The sequence below is a fragment of the Molossus molossus genome, unplaced genomic scaffold (assembly GCF_014108415.1).
Source record: "Molossus molossus isolate mMolMol1 unplaced genomic scaffold, mMolMol1.p scaffold_m16_p_11, whole genome shotgun sequence".
NCBI lineage: Eukaryota > Metazoa > Chordata > Mammalia > Chiroptera > Molossidae > Molossus > Molossus molossus.
The window spans coordinates 100,895,697-100,915,589 of record NW_023425346.1 but is presented as its reverse complement, the minus strand read 5'-3'; the positions used below and the strand labels follow the sequence as shown (position 1 = coordinate 100,915,589).

At 47.5% G+C, this 19,893-nt stretch overlaps 1 protein-coding gene across 4 annotated transcripts in view; it reads right to left on the bottom strand.

Annotated features, from left to right (window-relative positions):
* ARMC9 (armadillo repeat containing 9) overlaps positions 1-19,893 on the bottom strand; it is a 125,598-nt gene that overhangs the window by 37,561 nt on the left and 68,144 nt on the right. For all 4 annotated transcript variants that reach the window (XM_036254646.1, XM_036254650.1, XM_036254649.1 and 1 more), the window contains 2 exons: positions 11,931-12,021; positions 8,459-8,514 (listed from right to left, as the gene is read on the bottom strand). In XM_036254646.1, the coding sequence (XP_036110539.1) occupies positions 8,459-8,514; positions 11,931-12,021 (147 nt within the window). The remainder of the gene's footprint in view (positions 1-8,458; positions 8,515-11,930; positions 12,022-19,893) is intronic.

Below are 19,893 nucleotides of genomic sequence, written 5' to 3'. Positions count from 1 at the left end.
TCGCAAATCAATAACCTAACTGTACACCTTAAGGAATCAGAAAAAGAACAGAGGAAGGAAATCGTAAAGATTAGAGCACAGATAAATGAAATAAAGAACAGTAAAAAAATAGAGGAAAATCAACAAAACCAAAGGTTGATTGTTGGAAAGATCAACAAAACTGACAAACCTTCAGCTAGACTGACGGTATTGGTCTTGGAGACTGGGAAGTCCAAGATCAAGGTACAGGCTGACTTGCTTCCTGGTGAGAGCGCTCTTCCTGGCTCGAAGATGATCACCTTCTGTGTTCTCACCTGGTGGTGAGAGAGAACGTGCTCTGCAGTGTTTCTTCTCATGAGGGCACTAATCCTGTCAGATCAGGGTCCCACTCTCATAACCACATTTAACCTTAATTACCTCCTCATAGGCCCTATCTCAGAATACCGTCTTCCACGTATGCATTTGATTGGACACAATTAGTCCACAGCACTGACCAAGAACAAGAGTTACGATTCAGATGGCTAAAATCAGGAATAAAAGAGAGAGAGGACACTATCGACCTTACAGAAATCAAAAGATCATATGGGAATGCTATGAATAAATTGTACACCAACAAATTAGATGTCTTAGATGAAATGGACAAACTCCTGAAAGACACAAATTATAGAAACCAACTTAAGAAGAAATAAAAAATCTGAACAGAAAGACCTATAACAAGTAAAGAAATCAAATTAGTAAAAAACAAAACAAAAAACACTTCCCACAAAGAAATCCAGGTCCAGAGGCTGCACTGGTGAGTTCTACCAAACACTTAAAAACATAACATTAACTCTTTGCAAATTCTTCCAAAAAACAGAAGAGGAGGAAACACTTTCCAACTCATATCATGAAGCCAGTATTAATTACCCTGATATCAAAACTAGACAAAGACATCACAAGAGAAATCAAACTACAGACTCACATACCTTATGAATAAAGATATAAAAATCTGCCTGGGCCGGTTTGGCTCAGCAGTTAGAGCGTCAGTCTGCGGTCCAGAGAGACCCAGGTTCGGTTCCCGCTAAAGGCACATACCTCAGTTGGAGTTTGTCCCCAGCCCCGGGTGGGGTCGTGTGAGTGGCAGCCACTCGATGTGTCTCTCTCACATCGATGTTTCTCTCTTTCTCTTTCTCCCTCTTGCTCTTTCTGAAGATAAATGCAAAAATTTCCTTGGGTGAGGATAAAAAAAAAAAAAAGATATCAAGATCCTCAACAAAATACTAGCAAACCAAATCCAGCTACATATAAAAGGGATTATGAAAATCATGATGAAGTGAGATTTCTCTCAGGAATCCAAGGGTGGCTCAACATATGAAAATCAATCAATGTAATATATCACATTAACAGAATGAAAGAAAACACGGTCACGTTAATTGATGTAGAAAAAGCGCTTGACAAGATCCAACATTCAACAAACTCAGAATAGAACTTTCTCAGCCTGATCATGAGAATTGTGAAGAACACACAGCTAACATCACACTGGGTGGTGAAAGGCTGAAAACTTTGCCCCTGAAACCAGGGAAAATGCAATGGTGCCCACTCTCACCACTTCTGTCAGCGCCAGAAAATGACAAAAAGAACCTAGACTGGTACGGAAGAGGTAAAGAGATCTTTGTTCACAGATGACAGTGTATTATATACAGAAAATCCTAAGAAATCCAACACAAAACAGAACACTCTTAGAGTTAACAGATGAGTTCAGTAAGGTAAAAGGATACAAAATCAATGTACTGAATCGACTGTATTTTTATACACTAGCAATAAACAATCAGAAAATAAAGTTAACAAAAAACAAAACGGACAAATAGGTGTGCGTTAACAGACTAACATTGCAACTAGCTTTTAATAAACCACCGTTTGTCCAGTTTGGAAATAGTTTCAAAGAAAAATACATCCCAAAGGTTATTAAGATACTCCACCCCTACCCAGCTGGTGTGGCTCAGTGGGTTGAGCACTGTCCCATGGACTGACAGGTCCCAGTTCGACTCCCGGTCAGGGCACATGCCTGGGTTGCAGGCTCGATCCCCAGTGGGGGTGTGCAGAAGGCAGCTGATCGATGTTTCTCCCTCATATTGATGTTTCTCTCTCTCTCTCCCTTCCTCTCTCTAAAAACAACGATAAAAACATATTTAAAAAAAAAAAAAAATACTCTACCCCTTTCTAACCACATAATTATATGAGGTTGATTTTCTTTATATCCTTCAATCAAAACAATATCTTACACCAGATATAACCCAGAGGTGGATGTAAGGGTCCAACTATTTTCTAATTCAGACGTTAAAGAGATTTACAAAAATAAAACACAATGCTACTCTTCTTAATACATTTTTTTTTTTCTTTTGGAAAACAATCTTTTATTTTTAAATCCCCACCTGAGGACATTTTTGCATTTATTCTCAGAGAGAGCGGGAGGGAGAGAGGGAAGAAGAGAGAGAGAGAAACATTGATGTGAGAGACACATCGAGTGGTTGCCATCCACACGACCCCAACCGGGGCCGGGGACAAACTGCAGCAGAGGTACGTGCCCCTAGTGGGAACCGAACCTGGGCCTCTCTGGTCCACGGGCCAGCGCTGTAACCACTGAGCCAAACTGACCAGGACGGAAAACAATCTTTTTAATAAAAATATCTTATTTATATTAACATGTATAGGGTTTATTACTGTCATTTAAAATTTAATAAATACATTCTATCAGCTTTAATTTAGCAAATATTTGATAGGCAAAATACACATCAACAAAAGCTCTTTGGAATCTTCGGTGATTTCTGAGAGTGCCAGTGCCCCGAAAACAGAAACGTGATCATTCGAACCTTACATAAACATTATATATATTTTCTATGTATAAAATAGACTGTAGTTAAATTTAGGATTAAGGAAAACCTTAGTCAGGACAGAAATCCCAGACACTATAAAAGAAAAGCCAATAGAGTTATCTTTTTAAATTTTTAAAAAGGACTTAAGGCAAAAGATTTTATAAAAACCAGTCAGTAAATATATTTTAAAAACACTTGCAATGGAGGTGAAAAAGGGTCAATGTTTGTAATAAAGAGAGAATTTATATGAATTGATGTCAAAAGATAAAACACAATTTAAAAATGAAAAAGGGATGTGAATAGGACTTCCAGCACAGCAAGTCCAGATACCCAACAAAATAAACATACAAGACATTCCTACTCACCACTCAATGGAGATGCAAAATTAAAACAACAGTGAGAGCACTTTATCACCATTATTAAATGGGCAAAAATACAGAGTAATGGCACCCATGGCTGGTGTGGAAAGAGGGAAAAAGTTCCCTTCCTGTTCTGCTACTGAAATCTAAATTGTTACAAAAAAGCACCGTGGAAAAATCCATTACAATTATAACCACACATACACTTTGCCGCGGCAGCAAAAGCCCATGTAAAAGTGGGAGCACAAGATGTTTGCAGCAACACCGTTTGAAGCAGCCCAAATCTGGAAAATTGTGCACCCACAGCACGGAAAAGAATCCATTTGCTATGCTGGCTGGCTGAGGGTTCCTGGGGATTATTAAGAGGAAACGGCAACACTGTGTATGTGTGTGTTTACATCTCTAGGTCATCTCAATTTGTAAGAAAAATTTGACAAAAACATACATGGAAATGTGCACATATGTGTACACTCGGTGTGTATCTAAGGGAAGTATAGAAGCATGCACACCTGTTAACAGGGGTTTCTTGGGTTGGGGGTGGTTGATGCGGGCCAGGAGAGAGGGGAGAGGCAAAGGAGAGACTTGTGCTGCTCCCCTAGAAGTCGCCTCTCCTGCTTTCCGGACCGCAGCCTTCCCCCATCCATCAGTCCACCCCCGACAGGGCAGCTGGGCCCAGCCTTCGCCAGTGTCTGGGAGTCCTGCAGCACTTCCTGTTTCTGTCGGTCAGGAGTCTATAGTGGCATATTTATTCTCTACCATTTGCTAGCTGTTTCTATGTTTCTTAGAGACAAAGCGGTGTAGCGGTTAACAGCGTGGACTGCTGAGTCACGCTGCTGGTTCGATTCCCAGCCCCATCACTTACTCACTGCTGTGTGGCCTCGGCGTTGTTCTTCCCATCTGTGAAATGGGAATACCAGCAGCACGTATCGAGGGTGTGAGGAGGAGCAGATGAGTACACAGAGGCGCCCAGAGCAGCGCCCGGCCTGGTGCTGCTACAGAGTGAGCTGTGTCACCAGGACCACAATCATCTCAGCTACCTAGACTGTCAACTCTTGGAGGTATTTTAAACCACCAACACTCTCTTACATTCTTTTGTATCCCTTCCTCATTATTTACTAGAATAACCTCATTCCAAGGCCCTCAGGCATTTATTGAAGAAGTGAATGAATGACTCTTAGATGTGAGAAGTCTGCAGGGAAGGAAGTTGCCGAGCGTGTGTCACTTACATGGCAACCAGCAAGTAAAAGTCCACGGCTGACTTCGCCTGGCAGTTAAACCTATTTTGTTAAGAGGGGACAATATTGTCTTAAAATCGGTCTCCTGGGACGGCACAGGAAGGCTTTCATCTCCACTCACAAAGCTACAGGCACAAACACAGGGAAGAGCCTCAATCGTAACAAGGAAACCTGAGCCACTGGACGGGGAACATCAGAGTCAGGGCTCCTTTGGGAACGTGTCAGGTATGCTTCATATAAAAATAAATTGCATTAAACAATACATTTCTTTAAAGTACTAGATGAGATGTGCTTGAACCCTTCAATTGTAGCTGTCATCTGTTCATTCTCTGTGTGTCCTGTCCACACTTATCTCATGATGTTTGTTTCTCTGGAGGTTTAAATGGGTCTGGACCTTGTGGGCCAAGAGACAATAAGAAGCAATTTAGACAATGATGAGAACACCTCCGATGCCATCCTCTCTCTCCTCTCTCCCGCGTGAATGTTCAGCTTCTCCCTCTCTATTGGACCATGACCACCAACATGTTAACATGCTTAGGTCTCCCCCAAATGAAAACAAAATAAAAATGCCCTATTTCGGTACCATCCACCTCTGGCTCACAGCCAGATGTGTGGAAGGAGCGTGTGTGCCTCTTCGCTCCCTTCTCACTTCCCGCGTGCTCCTCACCCACTCGGTGTGGCTTTGGCCCATCCATCTGTAACAACGGCCAGCAACGGACTCCGCCCACTAGCCCCTCGCGCCCTCTTCGCCTCACCTCCCCAGACCTGAGCCCTGCTGCTCAGGCCTCTCTCCACCTCTCACCCACACGGCCCCTCCCTGCCGCCCAGGGGTTTCCAGTGTCAACAAGGAGGGCGTAACCCCCACACCTTTCTGCTACAGGAAATCCAAACACATATATAAATTCATAAGGGTGTGTGTTTATGTGTTTATTTTTTCTGAAATAGAATCCTACAATGCATGTTACTTTGCAGTTTCCTTTCTCCTCTTGACATTATATCCTGGACAGGCTACAAGGCAGAAAAAACATTTCTAGCTCCACCTTAAAAACACTTTATTCTGGCATATACATGTATGTCCATCAGTCATAACTACGAAGTATGCGTTAGCAATCAGAACAAGTCCTTCCATTTTCAGAAATGAGAGGGGAAACACTCGGTTTTGCACCTGGGGGTCCTCTGGAGAGCATCCAGCGGCGAGGGGCCCGGAGCTGGAAGGTGCACGGGCTGCAGCTTGGAGCTGACCCCGCCCGCTGGCCCCTCTCCATCGGCCTCTGTGCCTTTGGAAGCACGGAGCAGCCAACTGAAAACAAGGGCTCCACTCTCTGTGTCTGGGTCTAAATATTACATTTTAAAAATATTTCACATCGCTGAGCAAGATGACGGATGACTCTAAGGCTCTGAAAATCACTCTGCTGTCCCCTTCAAAGGTCACCTGGGGAGGGGACAGCCACACTCCAGCAACAGTGCCGCTCGCTCCAATAGTTTTGGAAAATTTTCCTTTAGTCTAAGCATCTTCCACTTTCTTTTTCTTTCTGATTTGAAAGGCACTTTAAAAAGTAACACCTGCCCTGGGTGGAAGCCGAGTGGAACAGACAGGTCACCCCACTCCTGCTCTGCAGTGAACATCGGTCCCAGTGGGGAGAGCGGGATCTGCTGACAGGAGTTTATCAGAGTCCAGTCGTGGCCCCAAACGCCAGATCCTTTCCTTACAACTTCCCATCTAACCCCCTTCTAGGAACCTTCTGAAAACTCTAGTTTTCACAAGTATCTTCAAACACTACCTTCTTAAAATAAAAATCTGTAGAGTTCCAAAAAGCCCAGAAAATTTAAAGATCTCCATATTCCTTCACTTATAGTAGACTATAATTGCTTCTATAGGGAAATTTCCAAAAGTTGAATTTCCATCATTCACTAGAAGAGATGAACCGGATGAATTTCCTTCCCCTTGCCATACAGAATCAAAGGGGTTAATAGCAACAACACAAAACAAAAACCCAAAGGGGTAACACAGGAAGGAGAAAAACAGATTTTAAAAATGTTTTCTGTTGGTTAATCCTCATCAGAGGATATTTTCCCATTGATTTTTAGAAAGAGTGGAAGGGAGGGAGGAGAAGACAGAGAGAGACAGAAACATCGACTTAGGAGAGGCACAGTGATCGGTTGCCCCCCCCACAACCCTGACTGGGGCCAGGGACTGAACTGGCAACCCAGGTAGGTGCCCTTGACCAGGAATCGAACCCAAGACCCTTCAGTCCTCGGGCCGATGCTCTAACCGCTGAGCCAAACTGGCCAAGGTGGGAAAAACAAATCTTAAGAGGAACTTTGGACACAACGACAGAAAGCTATCGACACCGAGTAAGCACGACACCTTCAGACAGCACTGGAGGAGCAGACCCAGAGCTGGTGCCTCGCCCGCCTCACCCGGCCCGCGAGGACTGGCCGGCCGGGAGCTGGCTGCCTCCTCAGGGGGTGAAGGACGGCCCGGGGGCCCCGAGGCCTGTCTCTGGGAGGCCGGCCAGCGAAGAATAACTTTTACATTTTCATATATTTGAAAAAAAAATTTAGTGGCACATATAAAAATCACACGAAATTCAAATTTCTCTGTCCACATATGGTTTTGTGGGACACAGCCACGACCACCCATTCATGTTGACAGCTCCCTGAGCGGCTCCAACAGAGAACCCGGGGCCTGCAAAGCCTAGTCTTTACCATCTTCCTCTTCACAGGAAAATCTGAGCCCTGTTCGAGACCACACGTTACAGCCACTGATGCTCTGGTGACCTGAGGCTGGTCTCCCCCTCTCTGACCCACCCTGGTGGACGAGGGGGCCCGGGGGGGTGCTGGCCCAGATGCCCAGATGCCCGGCTGAAGTCCTGAACGCACTTGTCCCACCGGGCCGAGTGAGCGAGAACTCACTGGTGCCACCTACAGCCCATGACGAAAATGGCAGGTGAGGCTGCCCGCGGAGGCTCACACCCCCGCAGGTCCCCGCTTGGCTGTCCTCTCTGGTGGAGGGCTCTTAAGTAAACTGTCCCCCCAAAAGATGACAGCAATGAGCGGAAACCTGGCCTGTACACACCCTTTACACGGCGAGACTACAACTCCCAATGGCAAGGCTTCTGGCAGCAGCCAGGCCCACAGAACAGGGGCACTGAGACCACGTTGTCACAGGGACTAGAGAGCACACAGCGCGTGTTCTTTCTGGGTCTGAAGGGAAATGGTGAAAATCCCTCTCCGGCCCACGAGTCACCATTCTCCACCCACATCACTTCTGAACACTGATGCTCTAGAAAACAAGACACGCAGATTTTTCACAGCTGGGGAAGCCCGTCAAAAGACTGCAAAGCAACAGAGTCAACTGGTGAGGTCTGCCAGCCCCGAGCCAAGCCCCGTGCTCACCCGCCACAGGTGCTCACCGTGGGCTCGTGCCCAGCTCTCCCTCCACGGAGACAGGTGGGAGCTCAGGCCCCTTCAAAGCAAACAGTTCCCGTCGAAGAACCATCTTTCGACCTCCCATGGAGTGTGGCCTCCCCATGCTGGCTGCAGGACACCCCCAGAGCGGCAGACGGACTTCAGACACGGCCCCCCAGGCCTCCCACCGTCCTCCACCTGAACTCTCCTGTGGGTGGAGCCTACCTGCTGCCTCCTCCCCCCGGTCCTGAATGCACCCGGGCAGCAGGAGCAGAGGCCACATTCTGGGACTGCTGCGCCCAGCAGAGGACGGGAGCTTCCCCTTCTTCCTTCTTGGAGCCCGCACCCCCGATAAGGAAGCCCAGGCTAGACCACTGAGTGGGCAGAGGCCCTGTGGAGAGGCCGTGGAGGGTGCGAGGCCAGCGTGGACACAGAAAGCAGCAGCCCCAGGACGCCCGCTGAGAACCCGCAGCAGACCCAGCCGAACTCCGGCCAAACTCCAGAACCGAGGGAAGTGCCTGGGAGCAAGTCTCCGTTTCTGGGCTAACTTTTCGAGGCGAGGAAAGGACTCGGAATTGTCTGACCCCAGTTCCCTATGTGGTCTCAAGAACCTCCAACTTACCTCCTCATCTTCATCGTCATCATCATCAGAGTCAAGACCACCACCCGGGAGCTCTTCTGCAAAGAAAACACCAGTGAGTAACGCGGACGCAGTCGGGGCCTCTGCGGACAAGCGTCGGCACCCTCGTGAGAGTGAGGTCACATCGAAGCAAGCGTGTTCCTAGTCCAGTTCAGCCATAGTTTGATATCATGTTAAGAAATTTTAAATACATCTCTCCATTTTTTTTTTTTTTTATCCTCACCTGAGGATATTTTCCATTTTTTTGTACAGATAGAGTGGGAGGGAGAGAGAGAGGAAGGGAGAGAGAGAGAAACATCGACGTGAAGGGACACATCGAGTGGCTGCCACCCGCACAACCAACCAGGGCCGGGGACAAACTGCAACCGAAGTACGTGCCCTTAGCGGGAACCGAACCTGGGTCTCTCCGGACCGCAGGCCGACGCTCTAACCGCTGAGCCAAACCGGCCAGGGCAAGAAATGTTAAATACATCTCTCCATTTTTAACAGGACAAATGAAGCAGCCTCATTCTTAAGGAAGGACCCACTGAGTGAGCGGGCCCAAGGGCAGGACAGCTCCTGTCCCCCTCCACCAGGATGGAGCTTGCGTGCATCCACACCGACCAGGGGATGTGCCACTGTCAGGGACTCGTTGACTCAAGAAAGCCACTCTGCAGACAGGAACTTCTGTTCCCTAAGCCCCTGAACAGCAAGACCCCAATTCCACCTTCTGAAAAGGGCCTGCAGCATCTTCAAAATGGAGATGCTGCGATATTCATCAATGATAAACCTTTCTTTTCAAATACAGAAATGCCCCCCGCCGCCTTTTAAAAAGAGTCTTACACATTTCCTGAGGCCACAGGCTAGTCCAGCCATATTCCCGTCCCCGAGCCTTTTGGTTCAGGCTCATCCTATCCCTGGAACAGCCCAGTCCTGGGAACTGAAGCAGCATATGAACCTTGGCTTTTCCTCTCTGGGGTGATGGGACATGAGCCCTGCCCCCAGTTCCTGGACTGTATCCTTCCTTTCCTGCGGGCCCAGCGGTGAGGCTGGCTCCTGCCCAGTGGCCTATCAGGGCTTCCTGTCCTCTCTTCAGGCACCAGCCAGTGTCTGCCGGACCCCTAGCCGAGGGCTGGAGTTATCCCATAGGCTTCATCAGAGCAGTCCCCCCCCCCCCGGGGGCCAGGTTCCTGAAACATACGGGGAACGTCTATACTTGAAGACCTTCGCACTAGGAGACTGACAGGAACCTGACAGTGTGGAAACCTATGTACATGCTCTTCTGTTCCCTAAAATGAAACAAGGAAGCACAGGTGGTGCAGCGCCACTCCAGACACCTCACCAGTGCCCCACGACTGCTCCCTACTCTGTGTTTGTCTGGAGGGAGCAGCTGGACTGGATGGACGCCCCAGCTCGCCCTCCTCCAGGCCCATCGAGATGCTGGCAGGTTGCCTTGGACGTGATGCTGAGGACACGCTTGCTGGGGCATCTGCGTGCATGTCTGGTCCTCCACCCAGTGTCCAATGACTGACTGTTCAGAGTCGCGGACTCCTGGGCACTCATCTCTGGGTCCCGCCATTGTCCTTGTCTAAACTGTCTTTATTTAAACTGGGACTTACTGACTTACGCAGGTATTTCCCGAGCCTTTCCTGAACCAAAAGGTCACGGACTCAGCTCTGCCAAAGCACATCCCTGGCAGAAGTGTAAATGGAGCCCTCCCTCCGTTCTGGGCACGACGGTCCCAGGGCCAGATTCACGGAAGGGAAAGATGCTTTCAGCCAGAGCTGGGTGTGGGGCACCTGCTTCGGGCTGCGGGGCGGGGGGAGGCTGGCCAGGAAAGGGAGGCGCCCTGAGGGACAGCCCCAACCCGGCGGGACCCTGCTGCAGGAGCCCGCTTGGGAGGGAGGTGTCAGGTGACCTGGGAGAAGGCAGGGAACAACCCCCCCAGCATTTCTCCGCCTTCCCAAACTGGGGCCTGGCTTCCAGAGACGGTTAGGGAGCAGCCCGCCGGGACTGGGGCCAAGCTTCTCTCTCCGCTTTTGTCTAACATCCGCCCAGTAGGATGGGGCGCAAGCAGGGTCCAAGTTGTGGCAGAAAATAAAGCCCTATCCCTGCCAGCCTGAATTTGGGATGGATTGCGCTTGCTCCATAGAAGCCAGAGGAAGGATGTTCAGGTGGAAATGGGCCCCAGCCTGAAGGGAGCTGGGCCGCTGGGCTCCCTGCTGCTGTCCTGGCCACCAGGAGCCCTGTCAGGTCCACGTGTGCCTCCCCCTTCCTGCGGGTGCCTCCCCCTTTCCGCGTGTGCCTCCCCCTTCCTGCGTGTGCCTCCCCATTTCTGCGTGTGCCTCCCCATTTCTGCGTGTGCCTCCCCATTTCTGCGTGTGCCTCCCCATTTCTGCGTGTGCCTCCCCCTTCCTGTGTGTGCCTCCCCATTTCTGCGTGTGCCTCCCCCTTCCTGCGTGTGCCTCCCCCTTCCTGCGTGTGCCTCCCCATTTCTGCGTCTGCCTGAGGCAGGGACACGCCACCTTGGCTGAACATTGGAATCACCTGGAAGCTTTAAACACCACTCACCCCTGGGGCTTCATCCCCCCCCAACCCCCCCCAAATTCTGATTTAATTGGAGTGGGGCCTGCCCCGGGCAGCCAGCTGTCAATCATGAGCTGGAGGGGCCATGTGTGGGCTTCTCCAGGGAAGGGTCTGGCATCTCCCTTTGCTTGGCCTTGGTCGAGCTGCTGACTTGGGATTAAAGCAGAGATTGAGAGATTCATTTTTTTACCTTGTCCACGTGCTGACAGGATGTGTGCACTTGGACTTTCAGGGATGTGGACTGCTGGGTGTCAGGGCAGGGCAGGTAGAGACATAAGTGACATGTTTGGCCCCTGGCACGTGTACGAGTCAGGAAGAAGGTGTTGAAGAGTCCACAGAAAGAGCTCGGAGTTTCCCCACCACCCTGTCCCAACCAACGCTTCCTTCACTGGTCTCTTCTGCTATTAGGGGATGTGGGTTGTCATGGTCATGAAAGAAGCCAGATAGGAAGGAGATCACATCCTCCCACGCTGTCCGTGGTAACATACATGTTTCTGGAGTGAATGACTAGAAGGACGAGCACGTTTTCTACAGTGCTGCTAGGAAGATGGGCATCCGTCTTCATTTCCTACCCTAGGACTCGGGGAAGCCCCTCTTCGAAGGTGGGGGAAGAATTAGGAGGGCGAGACCCATATCACAAGAACTTAGAGAAGGGTTTTTGTAACTGCTTTTGAATTGTTTTTGTTGACTATAAGCCTAAAGTGTCATAAGTGATTGTTGATTTCGGGACAGTGTGGCCTTGACTACCTGGGTGAACTTTTGTTTCTGGGTTCACTTGGGCCCTTGAAAAACTCCAAGACATGACAAGCCCTGTAAGAGAGCCCACGTATCTTTCTGGCACATGTGAAAGAGTCAAAAGATAGACCATGGATTCCTGCATTAAACGAACCTGAATTAAGCTGCTTGATGATGAATTCGATCTGGCGGGTCATCTCAGCGTTGCCTTCTTTCATGAAGCAGCGAAGGATGTCTTCCATCCCCTGTGGCATTGGAGGGAGAAGCCGTTAGCATTTCCGTCTTGGTGGGGGAACCTTTCAGTGGGGTGGTTTTAGCGAATCCCCCAAAACACATTCTTATATATACATGATGAAAATTCCTCTGCTCAGAACTAAAAATTTTTTTTGTTCTTTTTATAATTTATAGTAAAATTTTCTTCTTGGTTATCTGACCTAATTATAACAGTTATATTTTTTAATATGTTTTTATTGATTTTTTTAGAGAGAGAGGATAGAAGAAAAAGAAACAATGATGTGAGAGAGAAACATTGATCGGCTGCTTCCTGCACGCCCCGTACTAGGGAACAAGCCCCAAACCCAGGCACGTGTCCTGACCCGGAATTGAACTAGTGACTTCTTGGTGGATGGGAGACACTCAATCCACTGAGCCATACTGGCCAGGCACCTATAACACATTTAGTAAACAAACAAACAAAAGAACCCATTATAAAATTTTACTGCATAAGTATTCTCTTTAGTTTTGGCAATATGTTGTTTTTGGGGGTGGTGTCTTTCCTGTTTTCCCTACATTTATACACTGCCTTCTGGATTTTAGGGTAAAATTTGGTTTTTGAAAAGTGAAACCTATGTTCAGAGAAGTAAATGAATAAGTAGGACCTCTTTTTAAAGTTATCATTTTGTTTCTATAAAAACCATTATAAAAGCACAATACTATGCATTATTTACTTTGTTACAAAACACGCACACCATGACTTTCAGTACTGGCCACCAGAGTCCAGGGAAACGCAGAGGTGAGTGCGTCCCTCCTTCCTCTCTCCCGGCAGGATCTGAGTGAGTACGTGTGGCTGGGGCTGATGAAGCCTTCTCGCCGCGAGGGACCGTGTATTTAATAATGAACCCAGAGAGGAAGCGGGTCTAAGGGGGCCGGTGAAGAAGTGGACCTAGGAACGTGAACCCTGATCAAGCCACGCCTGAAGTTTCTGCCTGGACTTTTCAGTTTCACGAGCTAACAAGTTCCCTTCTCATGCAGGCTAGGTTGGAATCCACAGCTCAGGAACTGAATTAATGAAGTACTAGGTGCATCATCTGAAGCAGGCATTACCTTCTAGAAAGGTTACATCTGGGTTGTAATCCTAACTCCCCCATGAGTTAATTGTGTGACCTTGGTCAAATTACTTAACCTCTGTCAAACAAAATGAGGATGACAACTTGAGTGAACATGAGAGTTTTAGAAGCTAAAGTATATAATTAGGTGCTGGTTTTGTAAATGTATACACTTATCAAATGCACTAAACTGTATATGTAAGGCCTGTACATTTCATTGTTTGTAAATTATGCCTGAAAAAGAGCATCTAGTTCAATGGCTGGCACATAGTAGATGCTCATTAAATGGTTGAGTCTGGGCTTGTCTCTGGTATGGGTTTGTAGCTCAGAACAGAGAGCTGGTGGCTGAGGCCAAGGGAATAACCAAGGCTCCCCAGGGACAGCAGGGTGAGAGGAGGGTTGGGACAGAACCTTAGGGAACAGGCACACTCGACTAGGCGGCAGAGGCAGGGAAGCCCATAGAGCTGCACCTAACGGAGGGTCGGGAAGAAAAGGACTCTGGAAAGTCCTTAAGTCGAGATGAGCCTTTCAAAGACGGCGTGGTCAGCAGTGCTGAGGCTCCTGCGGGACCAGCCAGTCTCCCGGGCTGCCTCACCGAGGCTGTCAGGAGAGCTGGGTTTCCGTCTCCCCACCTCCCACACTGGTCTCCCCGTTCTCCACCCCCACCCAAGGCAAGGGCCAGAGGAAGAAGAGCACAGAAGTGAAAGCGGCGTGGAAGCCCCTGAAAGGCCAAGTCAGGATCCCCACGCGCAGTCACCAGTGGAGAGACACTCATTCAGGCTCGTCTCCATTTCTTCCGCCCCAGAGGCTACTTTTGCAAACAATCACCTGCTCATACACTGAAATATATATTTTTCATTTGCTCTCTTGCATGTAGCTCTAGCTGTTGTTACTTGGGGTAAAAACAGGTCACAAATTCCTTCTATGTAATTAGAAGGCTCACTTGGGGAAACTTTTTTTTAATCAGTCAATTATAATAAATTAAAATTATAAAGATGGCCTTTCTGTGTTTTCCAGAACTTTTCTGTTGTTGTTCAAAGTATTACAGATGTCCCCCTTATTTCCCCATTGACCTCCTCCTTCCCGCTCCCACCCCCCTCCTGCCTTCCCCAGATTAGTGTCCATGTGGAATGGTTGCGCATATATACGTATAAATTCTTTGGTTTATCTCTTCCCGCCCCCACACCCCATCCCTCTGAGGTTTGTCAGTCTGTTTCCTGATTCCATGATTCTGGATCTCTTGGTCAACAGCTTATTTTGTTCATCATGTTCTACAAATAAGTGAGACCATGTGATATTTGTCTTTCTCTGACTGGCTTATTTCACTCAGCATAACACTCTCCAGGTCCCTCCATGTCATCTCAAAGGGTAAGAGGTCTCTCTTTCTTACAGCTGCATAGTACTCCATTGTGTATATGTACCACAGCCTTTTTATCCATTCGTCTCCTGATGGACACTTGGGCTGTTTCCAGATCTTAGCAATTGTAAATAGTGCTGCTATGAACATAGGGGTACATATATTCTTTCTGATTGGTGTTTCAGGCTTCTTAGGATATATTCCTAGAAGTGAGATCACTGGGTCAAATGACAGTTCCATTTTTAATTTTTTGAGGAAACATTATATTGTTTTCCATAGTGGCTGCACCAGTCTGCATTCCCACCAATAGTGTGCTAGGGTACCCTTTACTCCACACCCTCGTCAGCACTTGTTGTTTGAGGATTTGTTGATGGCGGCCATTCTGGCAGGTGTGAGACGGTACCTCATAGTCGTTTTAATTTGCATCTCTCTGATAACTAGAGATATTGAGCATTTTTTCATATGTCTCCTGGCCACTTGTATTTCCTGTCTGGAGAAGTTTCTATTCAGGTCCTTTGCCCATTTTTTAATTGGATTGTCTGTCTTCCTTTTGTTGAGTTGTATGAGTACTTTATATATTTTGGATATTAACCCCTTATCTGAAGTATCATTAGCAATATTCTCCCAGAAAGTGGGTTCCCTTTTCATTTTGATGCTGGTTTCTTCTGCCGTGTAGCTTTTTAGTTTGATGTAATCCAATTTATTCACTTTTTCCTTTGTTTCTCTTGCTCTAGGCCAGTGGTTCTCAACATTCCTAATGCTGCGACCCTTTAACACAGGTCCTCATGTTGTATGTGGGCGTATCTGCACGTGGGAGGACCCGCCTGGAGACGGATAGAGGAGCAGTGTCTCAGTTCCTAAGACCATCGGAAATATGTGTTTTCCGATGGTCTTAGGCCACCCCTGTGAAAGGGTCGTTTGACCCCCAAAGGGGTCACGACACACAGGTTGATAACCGCTGCCCTAGGCGATATATCAGTGAAAATTCTGCTACATATGATGTCTGAGATTTTTCTGCCTACATTTTCTTCTAGGATTTTTATGGATTCATGGGTTACATTTAAGTCTTTTATCCATTTTGAGTTTATTCTTGTGTATGGTGTAAATTGGTAGTCTAGTTTCATGTTTTTGCATGTAGCTGTCCAATTTTCCCAGCACCATTTATTGAAGAGACTGTCTTTTCTCCAGTGTATGCTCTTGTCTCCTTTGTCGAATATTAATTGAGCATACTGCCTTGGGTCGATAGCTGGGTTCTCTGTTCTGTTCCATTGATCTATATGCCTGTTCTTGTGCCAGTACCAGGCTGTTTTGATTAAGGTGGCTTTGTAGTATAACCTCATATATGGTATTGTGATCCCTCCCACTTTGTTCTTCTTTTTCAAGATTGCTGTGGCTATTTGGAGTCTTTTATGGTTCCATATAAACGTTTGTGGAGTATTTGTGCTACATCTGTGAAATATGCCGTTGGTACTTTAGTAAGGATTGCATTGAATCTGTAGATTGCTTTGGGTAGTATGGACATTTTCATGATCATTTTTTCCAACCCATGAACACGGTATGTTTCCACTTTTTTATATCTTTCTCTATTTCTTTTTTTTTCTATCCTCACCCAAGGACATTTTTCCATTTTTTGTTCGGATGAAGTGGGAGGAAGGGAGAGAGAAACATCGACATGAAAGGGACACATCAAGTGGTTGCCACCCACACGACCCAACCATGGCCAGGGACAAACTGCAACCGAGGTACGTGCCCTTAGCGGGAACCGAACCTGCATCTGTCTGGACTGCAGGCCGACGCTCTACCTGCTGAGCCAAACCAGCCAGGGCTCTCTATTTCTTTTTTCAATGTACTGCAGTTTCCTGAGAACAGGTCTTTTACCTCCTTGGTTAAGTTTATTCCTGGGTATTTTAATTGTTTTGTTGTTGCTATGGTGAATGGGATTGTTTTTTTAGTTTCCTTTTCTGAGTTTTCATTATTGGTGTATAAGAATGCCAATAACATCGATTTCTGAATGTTAATTTTGTATCCTGCTATTTTGCCAAATTCATTTATTAAATCTAGTAAATTCTTGATGGAGTCTTTATGGTTTTCTATGTACAATATCATGTCATCTGCGAATAATGACAGTTTCACTTCCTCCTTTCCAATTTGGATCCCTTTTATTTTTCCTTTTTGTCTAATTGTTGTGGCTAAGACTTCCAATACTATGTTAAATAATAGTGGTGAAAGTCGGCATCCCTGTCTTGTTCCTGTTCTTAAGGGAAATGTTTTTAGTTTTTGCCCATTGAGAATGATGTTGGCTGTAGGTCTTTCATATATGGCCTTAATTATGTTGAGATATGATCCCTCTATTCCCACATTGCTGAGTGTTTTTATGGGTGCTGGATTTTGTCAAATGCTTTTTCAGTGTTTATTGATATGATCATATGGTTTTTATCTGTCATTTTGTTTACGTGGTGTCACTGGGGCAGTCCTATCGAGTGCGTGAGCATCCCTCCTGGCCGTGTGGCTTTTAACCTAGCTCTGTGGCTCTCCCAGGCCTCGGGGAGCCTTCCCAACTGACTAGGCATCTGGTCTGCTCAGGCCCAGGGCAGAATGTTTGGCTGGGTCTAGCTCCCAGGGGACAGCTCTGCAGCCCACAATGACACCAACCTCGGTGCAGGGGCTGTGCAGTGGGCTTAGGGCAGCCCTACTGATGGGCTCTGCTCTCTAGCCCCAGACCCTGGCAGACTCTTAAAGTTCAAATGGGCTTCAGGGCACTCATGTATCTTTTTCTCTTCCTCCCCCCCCCCCATTACCTAAGACCACCAGAATAGCATTTGGTTCTAATATAATTTTTATGTATTCTTCGTCATTTTCCACAAGCACGCAAATGTTTGACACATTTGCAGAGTTATGACATATTCTGCTTTTTACCTCTCATTATATAATAAAAAATGTCCACACTACCTCATAATTCTCCTTATTATCTTGAATAGCTATTAATACTTTGAGCAAAAGGACCATGGTTTCATTAGCAATCCTCTGTTACCAGACATCCTTGCTGCTTCCAGTTTCCATCTTACAAACGTTGACACGAGCATCTTCGGGCCAGAGCTCCTTCTGCTCTGCGTGGGCCGCGGAGGGCAAGGAGCGAACCTAACGAGGCCAGCGCCTGCTCGCAGGGCTGCAGACGGCTTCCTTCCGGAGGCCTCGCACGCTGTGAGCCCAGCAGGGCCGCCACCTCCCAGCACTGTCCGGAGCCGAATGAAGGTGGTGAGATGATGTTGTTTTTCCTCATTGTCTGGCTATCTTCATAAGAATGTAATTCCTTGCCCTGGCGGGTTGGAGTGTCGGCCCGTAGACCAGAGAGACCCAGGCTCGGTTCCGCTAAGGGCATGTACCTCGGTTGCAGTTTGTCCCCGGCCCTGGTTGGGTCGTGCGGGTGGCAGCCACTCGATGTGTCCCTTTCACGTCTATGTTTCTCTCTCTCCTTCCCACTCTATCTGAACAAAACAGGGGAAAATGTCCTCGGGTGAGGATTACAAAAAACAAAAGAAGAATGTAATTCCTTCATCAATTGAAAAACTTCCTCAAGGATAAGAGTGAATGTGGGAAACCTCAGGAATTTGAGATTTTGGCTATAACCTCCCTTGGAAGCGTTTCTGATAATGGCTCAGTGGTTCTCAACCTTCCTGATGCCACGACCCTTTAATACAGTTCATGTTGTAGTGACCCCCAACCATAAAATTATTGTTGTTGCTATTTTATAACTGCAGTTTTGCTACTGTTATGTCTTAGGCGACCCCTGTGAAAGGGTCGCGACCCCCAGGTGGAGAGCCGCCGGCAGGCTCTGTGCACAGACGCTTCCTGGGTTCAGGCTAATGGGCTCCCCCAGAGCTCGACTTGAACGCTTGTTAAAACGCCAGAGGGAGACTATGCGCTCACACTCTGACCTGAGTGGTCCAAGTTCTCTGCTTAAAGTCCGTAACTCGGTAATTCAGGGGCTGCCTAGAAACTGTAAAGGAAAATATGGACAGTTTTCACTATAATTAGAGCCTTGGCTGCCCAGCTGCAGTCCTGACTAAAACCTAGTGAGACTCAGCCGGGGCCACCCGCTCATCTGCTCTTGAACTTCTGTCCCACAGAACCTGAGAAGGAATAAAAGTGTTTAGCCACTAAGCTTTGGGGTAATTTGTTACGCAGCAGTAGATAACGCTTACAAGTGTCAGCACTTTAATTTCCAAACATTTGGGGATTGCCTAGATACCTTGCTGATTCAAACTTTTTCTGCCCCGTTATCCCTTCTCCTCTCCTGCTGGACCCCAGCTGCGGCCGAGGAGACCTCGGGCATGGGCGCACGGTCCCTGAGGCTCTTCCCCTCTTCCACCTTTTCTCTCCCCGGCCAGGACAGTCCCTAGGAGCCCTCTCCAATGTTCTCAACTCACTGATCCTGCCCGTTGCTGCCACCCCGCTGCCTTCCCACCCTTTGCCCTGGAGGGCTTTCCTCCGCTGCCTTTCAGGCTTTGTGATTCATGTTGCCCCATTCTTTCTCGGCAGCCGACGGTCCCTCCTTGTGCTCCGCGTGCCTACAACCCTCTTTTCCACCTGCATGACCCTGATGCGAATGTAACCAAGTCTGTTCTCCCGTTCCGTACTGCAAAAGCAGATTTTTTCATTTAAAAGCAGTGAAGTCCCATTGTGACCACACAGAACGGTTCCTAAGTAAGTTGTTATCTCTGGCGTAACCGAAGATGTAACTTAGATGACACATTACAGGACCGAACAATTCTTCTAAGTAAGCAGAACCAAGTGGAAGAACATGTCTTGCTGGTCTCAAACCGAATTTAGCCTCAGGAAATACATTCAATCCCTTCCAGCACAGCATTTTTTTTTTTTTTATCCTCACCCGAGGACATTTTTCCATTTTTTTGTTCAGATAGAGCGGGAGGGAGAGAGAGGAAGAGAGAGAGAGAAAAACATCGATGTGAAAGGGACACATCGAGTGGCTGCCACCCGCACGACCAACCAGTGCCGGGGACAAACTGCAACCGAGGTACGTGCCCTTAGCGGGAACCGAACCTGGGTCTCTCTGGACCGCAGGCCGACGCTCCAACCGCTGAGGCAAACCGGCCAGGGCCCAGCACAGCATTTAACATGCACACTGCTAACCTGGTTTCACATTGTAAGAAAAGAAGACAATATGCCACTGCTTTTGAGGATCCGATCTAGATACATCTGCCATTTCCAACCACGATGCGAGTCACCTGCGGCTTGTTTTATACTTCTGACACGCACTAATGCAGACACATTAAGTACGGAATTTACTATTTAGCAGACAAGCCAGGTCTGGACTGCATGTCATCTTCATCAGCCTGTCTGTTCCATTTGGCTGCTATCAGAACATCTGTGTACTCAGAGAGTGTTTTTTTGTTTTCCTATCCTCACCCAAGAAT